General features: G+C 41.0%; 1 protein-coding gene across 1 annotated transcript in view; it reads left to right on the forward strand.

Moving 5' to 3' along the window:
• Window positions 1–13,466, forward strand: part of ca16b (carbonic anhydrase XVI b) — a 91,784-nt gene that overhangs the window by 71,013 nt on the left and 7,305 nt on the right. Inside the window, exons 9-18 of the mRNA XM_079157104.1 lie at window positions 755–939; window positions 3,773–3,881; window positions 3,994–4,043; window positions 4,186–4,930; window positions 5,731–5,869; window positions 8,087–8,125; window positions 9,043–9,134; window positions 11,023–11,114; window positions 13,169–13,265; window positions 13,383–13,465. Of these exons, the coding sequence (XP_079013230.1) occupies window positions 755–939; window positions 3,773–3,881; window positions 3,994–4,043; window positions 4,186–4,930; window positions 5,731–5,869; window positions 8,087–8,125; window positions 9,043–9,134; window positions 11,023–11,114; window positions 13,169–13,265; window positions 13,383–13,465 (1,631 nt within the window). The remainder of the gene's footprint in view (window positions 1–754; window positions 940–3,772; window positions 3,882–3,993; window positions 4,044–4,185; window positions 4,931–5,730; window positions 5,870–8,086; window positions 8,126–9,042; window positions 9,135–11,022; window positions 11,115–13,168; window positions 13,266–13,382; window position 13,466) is intronic.

Genomic DNA, 13,466 nt, shown 5'->3' on the forward strand with positions numbered 1-13,466 from the left:
GTTTTTTTCGCCCTGTGTTCCTGTGTCTGATTTCCTCCCACCTTGTCTTCCTTTCACATATGATGCATAATTTGCACCATAGCGTCACTTTGTTAATGGAGAACTGTGGTGACAATTTGGATTTGATAGAAACCCTTTGTGCACTTAATCAGCTGACACTGGTTCTTGATTGCTGTTGCCCTGATGTGTTGAGAAGCATGTCCAGATTGTCCTTCACTCATACTGACTGATCCCTGTGTAAATATCCGTGCTGCAGCCTACACTGCCACCTTGAGGCTGACTTACGGGCTTTCATCCTCCTCATTTCAGTTTAATGTTGCACGGACAGGAACCTGCAGAATTACGTCTGGGCAGGAAATTGCGGTATTATCTTAACCACATGTTTAGCACTACACCCGGCTGTTTGGTATTCTACCTGGAATATCTTGCAGTGAAGTGTCCAGAGTCACAATCTGCACTGACACCAAGTCAAGCCTCCAGGAGTGTTTCTTGTTATTGAGTTACTGTATTATCTTGCACCTTGAGGTTTCCTCAAGTAGAAATGGCTTTGAGTCCAGTCGGCAGCAGACAGTAATGATAGGCTTGTTAAACGGCAACGTGCCTTCTGCCAACACACATCAACAAACATAAACACATGTGGTCACGCAGCCCTACACAGCCTTTCATTTTCACTCAGTGAAAAAGTGCCATTATTTTTATTTTCATGCTGTTTTTTTTTTTTAATCTTACTCCCCTTTACTTTCTGGTCTTTCAGTGTGCAGCAGTGCCCCAGTGAGCATGAAGATCAAGCCGCTGAACCAGACAGCACTGATGGTGAGCTGGGAGCGCCCTCTGGCCGTTTACCACCCGCCCATCACCAGCTACATGGTCTCCTACAGCTGGGTGAAACGTGATGTTGCTGATGAAAAGACCTTCACCAAGACTGGGGACCAGAGCATGGTGTGTACGATTGTATTATCAGCTGCCACTAACAACTGCCCCTACCGTACCAAAGCCGTTTCTCAGACTTGTCGTCATGGATATAGTTTAAACAGCTCTGATTGGTTTGCAGAGCCTCTGATGTATCCGGGCCGGATCAGAGGGTGGCTGGATCAGTGACAGTGTGTGTATAGGAGGTGACAGGTTGTGATGAACTCTGCGCTCGGCTGTTACTTGATATGAGGGGCCAGACAATCCCCTGTCACTCACCTGTCTGAAAATAGACACGCAGGACAGTCGCACACATTGACAAGTTTAACTGATATATATGTAATGTGTTGGCAATTGTGCCTGAGGCCTCCTCGTTTCAGTTTATGCATTTTCCATTTGATTCATTTACTGTCAGTATAGGCTGAGAGATAATGTAGAGCAAAATATATCAGACACAGCAATACAAACCAAATATTGTAGGGATGGGCTGCATAAACTATTGGCAGATAATGGTAAATTGATCTCATTATGTATTATTCCGAGAATCAAATTAGAGCAAATAAAGTATCACTGATGATACGGAAGCCAAATTTCTTTCATTTTTAAATTTTAAAGTGCAACATTTCCATATTGTAGGGGGCGGTGTGCACAATATTCAATACACTACAAAACAATCTAGTATACATGAACAAATATTTGATGAAACAGAGCTATTCTTTGTTTTTGTTGCATTAGCAACAGTGATGCCGGTTAGACTTGATTAGGTCAAAACTATGGAACATGAAATCATCCATCTTTGCTCACTACATCTTAGCATTTCTTACCCTCAGGTGTGCATTAACTAAAGATTACGATTTTTTTTTTCTAAAACACAAATGGGAAATTGTCATTTGTACTATCGGTATTGGCGATGAGAAGTAGGTAATTATTGGTAATGACTGGGGGAAAAAATCCATATTGTGCAACCCCAAAGTATTTTTTTACTATCATTTTTTTAACAATTTTAAAACATTTGAACATTTGAATAAATCCATTTTGTTATCAAGCATTGGAAGCAGCTTTTTGAAGACAAACCAACCAACGCAGGCAACTGTGCTAGTGTAGTCCTTTAGATCTCAGTGAAGTTTTTGACACCAGTGATCACACAATACTGCTCGTGTGCCTTCAACATTGAGTTACCACATCATTCCTTCCTGTATCCCGCCAAAGGAACATTCACTGTCTCCATAGAAAGATATCCTCCCCCCTGCTGTAGGTTACACCTACAGGGCTGTTCTTTTTCCACACTACATGTTTTTCTCCCTGGTCACATATCCTTCCATTTGAGGGAATCCAACACCCAGCTGTGCATCTCTTTTAAAGCCCACTGACCCCCAGCTGTCTTGGCAGTCTGCATGACTAACTCTTTAGATATAAACAGTGCAGGGGCAAAACACTCACCCACTGGTTCAGAGACTTTGGATCAGTTTCCTTGTGGCAGTACTACCTCCAGCATGCGTTTCAGTAAACACAGTTGTCGTTGTCATTTGTGGGAAGCCGGTGAGGGAACATGCAACGTTGCTGCACTAGTGACTACTACTGGTTTATTGGAGCAACTGCACAAAGGAGGTGGGATGTGAAGGGATGGATGTAAACCCTTTGCACTTATTTCCTCCTCCCTTCCTTCTAATGCTTAGAAACTAGCTAATGCATGAGCTAATAACCCCTTCCACCCATTAATGTGTTTCACTTACTTTACTTGGATGTTTAACCTTCACTGCGCAGGATTGTGTGTTACAGTTTGACAGTAAAAAGCTGTTTTAAAGATGCAATTTGTGGTCCAAAATGCAACTTACATACAGATACACTGAGGATGGGAGAAAAATCGGTGAAAAACATTTGAATTTAACAATACTTGCAAATTCATAGTAGAATCTGGTGGAGTATATGTCATTTTGTGGAATCCACACTCTATTAGTCCATGCAGTTTTATATGTATCTCTTTAAGAAACTATAGACAAGCAGGTTGAAATGAATAGGGAATCAGGCTTCCTGCAATCAACACAATCAACACCCCCACAGGATTTAACGAACGCTATCCTCAGCTAGAGATACATTAACATGTATTTCATTCATTTAACTCCTGCGCCCCTCAGGATAACTTGGGCGTCAAATATGAAGGAGTTATTTCTTGAAACCTACATGTGAACACATAAGTTGACTGGGGAGAATTCGTTGGCTACTTGATGACTTTAACAATTATCGGAATGACTGTCTCTCATAGAATGGACTGATAAGAATCATTTCTTTGTTGCTTTTATATAATATCTTTATATTCTGTTAGGAGCTTCATAAGTTTATGTTGCTGTACATTTATTGCAGACGGCTGACTGAAAGAATGATTAATGTGTCCATGAGGTGCTCAATCTGGTTACACACCATTAATACACTCGGTCAGTCGCAGTGACAGTATTCTCTCTGCTGTCAGTCTTTCTTATTTTGCCCACTTCATTTCCATTTCAATTTTCAGTTTCTATCTCTGGACACCTTTTTATCTGAATTGTTTTCAAGAAATACTAGCTCTCCAACACAAGAGGCAACAACCCATCCGTTCTGAGGGCCGTTTTAACATAAGTAAAGCCATCTGCAAAGTGCACCACACAATTACTTTTGGCAGGAAATTAGGTTTTAAACTGCATCGAACTCGTTGGTCATACACTGTTGACAGAACAGTGGCTCAGCATAGTATGTTTTCATTGTGGCCAATATAAATTAAGAGCATCCACAGTTTGAAATGTATTTTCATTTACCAATTTAAACGTTATCTACAACATGTTTGCAAGTGGTCTTAAGTGTATACGTATGTGCGTCTTTTGTTTTGCAGAAAGCCGTCATCACTAATGTGTCCTCTGACGTCCTGTACCTGTTCAGAGTGCAGGCAGTGTGTCAGCATGACCTGCGCAGTGATTTCAGTCAAACTCTGCTCTTCAGAGGTACCTGGTCAAAACCCTCCAGCCAATCGAGTCATTATTTATTCTTGAAGAAGAACTCATTTCGAGGCACAAAATGTATTTTTAAGTGCTTGCTTGCTCTTCTGTTTTTCAGCTAATACAACGAGAATATTTGAAGGGTCTCGTATTGTGAAGACTGGGATGGTGAGTTGACCGGAAGGTGGCAGTGAAAATGTGTTTTTGTACGTTGCTTTGCTGCCCGACATGCCAGCAGGCATAGAAGGCAATGATGAACATTCATGTGGTTCTGTTGGATAACCACTTTTTCTCTGCCTGTATCTGTCAGCCCACAATTTCTCCAGCGTCCTCGGCAGACATGGCTCCCATCAGCTCCGGCTCCTCCACTTGGACGTCCTCTGGCATCCACTTCTCCATTGTCTCTATGGCAACGGGGATGGGCCCCTCCTCTAGTGGCAGCCAGGCCACAGTGGCATCGGTGGTAACGAGCACCTTGCTGGCAGGCTTGGGCGTGGGCGGAGGGGTCATTTCTTCTTTGCCCAGCTCTGTTTGGCCCACAAAAGCGCCCCAAGCCACGCAGAATCCCACCCGTCCATCCATCGCGCCTGCAAAGTCCAGCACCGAGCAGACGGCGCCCCAGGGCTCCGACACAGACACTCCGTCTGAGGAGAAGCAGGCCGCACATGAGGACGAGGAGGAGGAGAAGGAGGGGGAGAGAGAAGGAGAGCAGGAGGAGGGAGAGGATGAGAAGAAGAGAAAGAACAAGACTGCACCTGATAATGAGGAAAAGCAAGCCAACAGCACTGTGGTCAAAGAGCCTTTAATCCCCACCCCCGCGTCCACAGCCAAAGAGAAAGGAGAAGGGAAGCCTACAGTCAAAGGCACCACGGTACCCTCAAGCACTGGTGCCGATCAGTTGGTCAACGTCGAGAAGAATCCCACAGATGTAAATGCATTCTCCACTACGGAGCCTCGTAATGACACTGCCGAGATGCAGATTCCTCACAGCTCCACACTGTCTCCAAAGATCAGCAGTGATGGCAAGAGTCTCTGGCCTTTCTCCGTCCACACCGGTAAGCAGACCTCACAGATTTGACACAATATTGCTTGCTGTACCTTCCGAATCAGACACATCCCTTTTTGAATTTGCTGCAAGTCTCTTCTCCTTGTTATCAGCTATCATACAAGGAAAGGCCTCTCCCCAAAGCAGAAATCTGTAATCACTACCAAAGGTTATGGAGCCCAATGTAGCATAACAAATACATTGATTTAAGACAGTGACTGCACTGGTTACCATTTTAGTCAAAGATAAAGCTCCAGGCTTTTGTGTCACTACAACAAAGAGGCCTGAAGGCAGGAATAAACCATCTGCCATAGGGGATTCTGCCTCGAGGAATCTCTTTCAGCATATTTCTAAAGAGTTTGCTTCGAAAGAGAGAGCATTTTGAAGATTCTTTGCCAGATATTGTACCCTCACAATGTTAGATGTCAGTGATAATGTTAGTGGGATTTAACGATGATAGACCCATGGGTTTATTATTCATCATAGGTTTATTTTTTATAAATATTAAGCTCAGACCAGGCTCAGGTTGACATTTGATATATAATAAAGTATGGTGAAGTTTAAAGCCCCTATGAGTAGAATTAAAACATTTCTGACTACTCCCCCAAGACACTTTGGCAGACTCTGTTCATGGATCTGACCTGGAGATACAGAATAAAGGACTAAAAACAACACAGAAACTTACTTAATTTCAAGCATGCTATAATTTAATAAAGATCCTGCACATAGGCACTTTAAAGTTGGCAAATGAGCTGGTGTAATTCAGTCAAATGTTTAGACATGTATTAATGTGCCTGTGTTACGTTCCAGACAGGACCATCTTGTCCAACGTGACCCGAACCCCTCACCCGGGTATGGGCAGGATGGTGTGGATCGTCCCCTTGGTTGTGGTGTCTGCTCTCACTCTGCTGTGCCTCATAATGCTGCTGATTGTGATGGTCTACTGGAGGTGAGTTCAGTGTACCACATCTCATTCCAGATGGAACATTGTAGGTCTTAAAGTTTGGTAGAACAGTCAAATCAATCAAGTTTTATTTCTGTAGCACCTTTCAAACAAATCAACTCAAAGTGCTTCACAAATGATTGACGAGACGAAAATGGAGAGAAGATGAAGAGACTAATAAGCAATAATAATACAAACCATAAAGGTTTTAGTTTCCTTTTCAAAATATTGATTTCTTCAGGTACTCTTAATTCCCCTGAAAGCTGTTTCAACAGTTTGGAGCATAGTGGGACTACAGATGAAAAATAGCCTCTTGGCTAACTCTGGTGCATTTACAGCAGAGTTTTGTCCCGTATCAAATAAACCAATAAATAAAGTGACTAAAAGCAGCATCATCAAATGTATTTTTTCTGCTTTGTGGAACAGCTTAAAGATAGAAACCAGAGGGTCTGAGGGGCCTTACAGGTTCATAAACTGAAAGCATTTCTGGTGCAAGCCCATGTAGTGAAAAAGAACCAATACAAATACTAACAGTTAACCAGTGTACATATGTTTAAATAGGAGTCATATGAGCTCTGTCATTACATGAAGTGCTCATTCATACAAAAATGTCTCATCTTGATAAAGGTGTCACTGATACCTCCCTCAGTGGTGTTAAAAACTAGCTGCCATATAACCCACACTGACCCCTCCCATAAATCTCACATTGCGGGTTAAGTGACAAGCCTGCATGCATGTCTGGATTTTCCAGTCGGTCTGCTCCACATTCAGACCCGTCTACTTTGGATGTGTCTGTTTTATGCACATGCATGCATGAGTGCGCATCAATCTCAAACAGTCTGGTAGCAGAGACTGCTTTCATGCCTCGGTGTCGTACATCAGGCCCATCACCCACCTGGGTGAGGGGTCAGGAGACCTGAAGGCCCGGCAGAGCCAGCAGGGGTCCCAGCTGTGTCCTCATCTGCGGGGCTAATTTCCAGCAATGCTATTGGAGCCCCCGTAATTACATATACCAGGCCATTGGCACATGTGGGATGGTTAATGAGTTACAAATAGCACTATGGGCCATATCCTCAGCTGGTCTCATGCATATTTACTGCCTACAAAGGGTCTGTTTCTTGTCGGGTGGCATTTTCTTTATTTACAGCCTGAGATTTATTTATTCGTGAAATGTGTTAGATGCATTTCATAAATTATTTCTACCATGACACTTTTCTAAGTGTGAGATCACTGCAGCAAATGATATGGGCCAACAAAACCTTACTGTCGCATTTTGTGGTGTCAGATAATATAGGAGCGTGGTATAAATAACAGCCTGGTTATCAGCCCCGTAGAGGTGTTCAAAAGCAGACCGTGGAAAACAGGACGACTGTAGCCGACTCAGTCAGTGGAGATAGATTACTGAGAGTTGTGGTATTTGAGTAGAAGAGCAGGGGCAGCTTTGAGATTAGAAATGCCCATCACAGCTGTTATTGTGACAACTCTTGACAGTTCACAGACAATGCCTGCTTCCTCTGGGGAAAAGACCATGGTGACAGATGAAATCAACCCATTCACACTCTCTTCACTCTCCAAGCTCTAGTCTCTCGTGGGGACCGTGCAGCTATTAACGCCAGATGTTTTGGTCACTAACCATTTAATACCACAATCCATTTTGTCTAAATTTCTTTGTTCAAAACGTGATCCGTTGACCATCTTTTGAAGATGAATGTCTTCATTTTTAGCGTGTTCCTTTTCACAGTTAGTCTTAGGTTGTGTCTACAATGGAATTAATTGCTGGCCTTACAGTGCACATCTGGAAGCCTCAGAGGCTTGAGGTGTTTGTTGAAAACCTCCAGATGTTCAGCTGAGGAAAAAAAAATCCCATTTTGTGTTAGTGACTCAGTGCTGCTGACACCGGTGTTGAATGGGATGCGTCTCTCCACTGACATCCATTCAGAAAGCCCATTTCATCCCAGTTGCATTCCCCCAAAGCAAATTGTTCCTTTGAGATCATGGAAGAGAATCGGAGAGGGGGTGTCGACTGTTAGCAGCACCACATCTGCACCCACAGGGGGCCATTGGATTGGGAGGCTGTGACGCAAGCCGGATGGGGGGGGGGGGGCTCTCCTCCCTTTCTGTTTTTCACCCTCCCCTCTCAGTCTTTCTCTCTTTCCATATCTTGTAAATACAGTGCAGCCATTTTTATTTTTCTCTCTATGCATTGCGTTATACCTCTTGAAGAATGACAAGCATCTGCTCCCTCCTCTGCATCAAGTACAGGTAGGATGAAACCTGGGAAAGAGTCTTGTACAATGTAGTCATTAGTGTAAATTGTGTGTTAATAGGGGGGAGGGAGCTTTCTAAGAAGTAAGGAACTATTTTTTTATTTCTACTATTTAGACTTCTCACTAATTATTAAAGAATTGTTGTTTTTTGTTGTGCTCTATTGGAGAAGGACATCTTCAATGTGGAATGTTGTAGCCTAAAAAATAGTACAATTCATCTTTTTACAAAGCTGTAATATCCACAGTCAGTTAAGTTAGCTATTCCCTAAAAAGCATGGCTGACTTCAGCCTATCTGCATTCAGCATTGATATGACACATTTTTCAGTCTGTGAACTTTGGACCGTGAACTGTGTAAAATTGGAAAGAGAATTTGCAAGAAGACATTTTATCTTTTTTGAAACAAGAGGAATTACCCCTATGGATAAGTAACGATTGTCAAAAGTTTCACCTGGTCACATCGGTGCATCGAGCAGCATCTGCTGGCAGCAATCACGCACATTTCTTCCAGAAAATTGACTTGGAGTTGATTTTGCTGTCCTCAAGTGGAGTGGGATTTCTTGAAAGAGGTGCATGTTGACCTGAAGAGAGAATCTGTGTTTGGAAAAGTTGTCTTCAGTTTGAGTAAAGAGCTAAATTTGCCGCTGCACTGTGTCGTTGCTGCGACTTGTTTACCTTTCCCCCGTAGTCAGCTCAGACTGTTTCCAGGAGCTGCTCTGTGTGCAATCAGCTGTGTCCCACTCACTCTGGGGTTTTCATTAGCTGTTTCCTGCCGGTCCCCGACCGTGTCATTCTACAGTATTCAACTTGCAGATGATGTTGTTGACAGACCAGGCTCTGAGAACAATGTGCTAACGACTCCCTAATAGACTTTACTGTGGCATATCAGTGTTTCTCTCTCTGTGTCCCTGTAGGAGATTTTTCCAAACAGCTCACTTCTATGTGGAGGAAAGCAGCTCTCCCCGGGTGGTGGCCAATGAGAATATACCAATCATCCCTATACCAGGTAAGCTGTATTTCTGACATTTATATCCAGTTTTCTTGATCAGTGATTCCCAACCAATGGTACTTGTATTATATAGTACCTGTGTGGTACTTGTGTACTCCAGGGGGTATACTGCAGTTGCTTTGCAGATTATGTAATAGCTGAAGAAATTGGAACACATAGAGATTACAACTGGAATACATCAAAATGCATCCTCATATGAAGTCCACTACAATACCAGAACACGTCGTTTAAGAATGTGTAAAAGTGAACAAGCAGTCAAAGAAGTTGAACGCTTTCTAATGAAAAGTAATAAATGAATATGATGAATGGCCAACATAGATGGCTAAAAGTGATGGTTAAATAGTAACAAAAAGTGAGTTGAAAGTAATGGATAGATGTTTAAAACAGCTAGCTAAAGGGGCTGAAATAAATAGACAGATGAAATGGTAAGCTTAAACTAATGGATACAAATTTGAGAAAGTCAGCTTAAAGTAAGTTTCAATTAACAGGACTGTGGGTGTACATGGACCAAAAAAAACTGTAAAAGTAATCTTGATTTTATTTTAAGTGATTTATGCTTGTTGGTAAAGGACACATCCACAAACCACCATGAACTGTTTTCAAATGGTTTTCTCCATTACCTTGATGTCTTGCACAGTTTCTGTTAATTTACATGTGAAATGACTCTGAGAGCATCTCTGCAGGAATTGTATAACTGGCTTTAAGTTACCTTTAATGTCCCAGGCAGCAGTGCAGTGGCAGCTAGTCGATATTAGACTTTACGACTTTCACAGCTCGGGGACATTTCCAGGCTGTGATATCACAGTTAAAGAGCGCAGTTGATGCCAGTATTGACTCCACATTCATTAGGCTTTTATTGCTTGTCTTTTTCATTCTTTGAAAGCAGACAGAAAGAAAAGGGAAAGAATAAAAAAAAGGCACAGACATCGAAACTATGGCAATTTTCTTGCAGCACATATGTTCTGCATGACTGACCATGTGCTTGATTGAAGTTGAAAATGTGCAAGAAAATTAATTTCATAGAACAGTGGCTTCACGGGCTCAGAATTTGCATCACTTATCTTCATGGATATTTGTAGAAATATAGTTTTAAGGGCAAAATGACAGAATGGGTCCGCTGGTAAAAGCATTTGTATTGCACATAGTATGGGACATGCAAGAATACATGTGAACATATCTCTGTACAATTTAATATCCCGTCAAGAAAAATGTAGCCTAATCAGCCTTACTTCATTTCAATTTGTAGCCCCTAAAGCCACATCTCAACCAGACCCATTCAGAGGAACTGGTTAGACTGATAAGTGACTCTTGACACTAATAGAGATTTTATAAATAAATGACCAGATTAACAATCCAGAATCCACCTTTACGCTGTAACCACTGAGGCAAGTAAGAGCCCCAGCTGCAAGGGTGTATTAGTTAAGACATTTGCCAGTATCGGCAGCAATGACAGCTGGGTCCCCTGCCCTATTGTCCCAATGTGATGATGACCAGCCTTGTCAAAGATCCCTCATGTGTGATTTGGGGCTGATTTGACTCCGATGAGACAGATGCTCCCGCCTATAAATGCTCAAAATACCAAATCTAAATATTTGTGATAGAGGTCAGTCAGTTAAAACACCACAGACATTTGTTTTTCTTATCTTTTCTTTTGAATTTATTTTTTACATTTTTGCCTGGTTGCAATAATAACAAAAATATAATCACATCGGTTACCAAGTATTGCAAACACATTCACGTATGTACACACATTCTCGGAATAGATGGTGGCTAGAAACAAAGCCTAGTAATGCACTACCACACACACACACACACACACACACACACACACACACACACACACGCAGTAATGGGCACTTTGCTAACTGTTCTGTTTGTTCTGCAGATGACATGGACGCCATCCCCGTTAAGCAGTTTATTAAACACATCATGGAGCTCTACAAGAACAACCTGCAAGGTTTTTCTGAGGACTTTGAGGTATACTTTCAACTCCACTCCAATATTTATTTGTTTTGATGCATTGTTAACCTTTGTTATATAGCTAATGGTGGTTTCACATTGGAGTTCGGTTCCGTTGGTCCGTACAAAGCAAAAGAAATAGGCAGTATATTAAGTCTTGCAGCACTTAACTGAACCGTAGGTGTTCATTTATGTTCTTGAGAGTCTCAAAGAGCTCATACAGAAACAATTGGCAATGAGCATTGTCATAAATAATGTATCATGCATCTCACTCAATTTTTAGTGGCTGGGTAGCTTTCCTGACAGTTCACAATCAGCAGATGATTTAATCATCTAAAATGAACTATTATGGCGCCAAATCCAGGCCAGTAGTAATGGTTTGAACTCTGAAAAATATAACAATGTATTCAAACTTAAAAACGAGTGAAGGAAATGTTTTTTTGTTAAATATATCTTTGATTCAGTTCTGGAATTGAGGAAGGTCCTCAGCCTTCTTTGTTAAGATGTCACTCATGATTACACGCCCCTCTCAGTTGATGCTACGTTAGATTAAGGTCAAAAGTCTGAAACAAAAAAATATATAATCTGAAATTGAAAAAAAAATCTGAGACTGAAAAAATTATTTGAAACCGAAAAAACAAGATTTGAAACTGTAATAAGAATAAGATATATATATATATATATATATATATATATATATATATATATATATATCTATATCTTATTATATATATATATATATATATATATATATATATATATATATATATATATATATATATATATATATATAATAAGATATAGATATATATATATATATATCTTATATATATATATATATATATATATATATCTTATTATATATATATATCTTATTATATATATATATATATATATATATATATATATATAATAAGATATATATATATATAATAAGATATATATATATAATAAGATATATATATATATATATATATATATATATATATATATATAGCACAGAGCTATGGTGGCCTTCAGGTAATGTGAAAACACAAAAGACCCTGTCTGGAGCGAGTGTTTGGTTTGTCTGTTCTGGGCTACTGTAGAAACAGGGCGGTGCAACGAAAACACAACGATTCTTAGTCTCAGGTGATTATACAGTACATAGTCATGGCTATTTGAATCCATATCCGCTACTTGCCCCCCCCTTAATCCTACACACTGGACCTCTAACGAACCGAACAGGCAAGTACACATATTAGTTTCAACTGAACCAAACCGGTTCGGTGTGAACGCACCATACAATTGCAGGAAACAAAGAGGTACCTTTTTTATCTTTTTTTTTCTGTGGTTCAGTAAGTACTGGTTGACCATACAGCGCTGTTCATCTCCCCTTCTACTATGAACACATTGTCTGCAAGTGGGCCTCGTTCTGAACAGTGGTTAGAGATTATTTGATGCATGTGTTTGTGTGCAGGGTTACTACTTCGGAGCAGATGGTTGTGAAAGAGACAGAGAGAAAGATCAAGAGAGACGGAGGTTAATTAGAGAAGGTCTGTCTGCTGGTTGACTGGATGGGAACACATTCTCTGTGTAACCAGGTTAAGAAAAAAAGGCAAACGCTTTGCCCCCAGAAGATTCCTTCTAATTGGGGTCATTTGATGTGAAACCCGTGTGCACGATTTTCAAATGCATCGCAATGAAGCTCCGTTAGAAAATGATTGTTTGATTTTAGGGGTGGATGGGTGCAGTGTGGTGTAGTGAAGAAGAGGAGATGAGGGCTGTCTTGCTGGAGGCCTGAGCTCAAGCCCCAGTGGCAGAAAGCATCTGCTCCTCTGAAGTGTCCTTGACCGAGACACTGAATCCCTGCCAGTGGTTCTGCTTTGCCCTTTATCCTGAGCTCCTTATGCAGGAAGCAAGTTTGAAAGAAGAAACGTTTCCCTTTTGAAAAAACGTCGAATGAAATAGAAATCGGAGAAGTTTTACTTGGTTTCTGTTAAAATCACTGTAATAGTTAGCGAGGGTAATTCCATTACATCTTTTCTGCTTGTTTAATAAAATCCATCTCCATATGTCTTCCCTCTCTCCAGGAGGTCCAACGCTCCACAGCAGACCTGAAAATCACTGCAGAACACTCAAATCATCCCGACAACAAACACAAAAACAGATACATCAACATTGTGGCCTGTGAGTCGGCTGTAAAATCTGATTACGATGTCTACTGCTGCACAATCCAGTAATCTGTTTCTAACATGTTATCATTCTTTTAGTAATCCCCCAAAAATATTTCAATTCTCTCCCTAGATGACCACAGCAGGGTGAAATTACGAGCTCTGGCGGGGAAAGATGCCAAACATTCGGATTACATCAATGCCAACTACGTGGATG

This window comes from Pholis gunnellus (genome assembly GCF_910591455.1).
Source record: "Pholis gunnellus genome assembly, chromosome: 3".
In the NCBI taxonomy this organism is placed as follows: domain Eukaryota; kingdom Metazoa; phylum Chordata; class Actinopteri; order Perciformes; family Pholidae; genus Pholis; species Pholis gunnellus.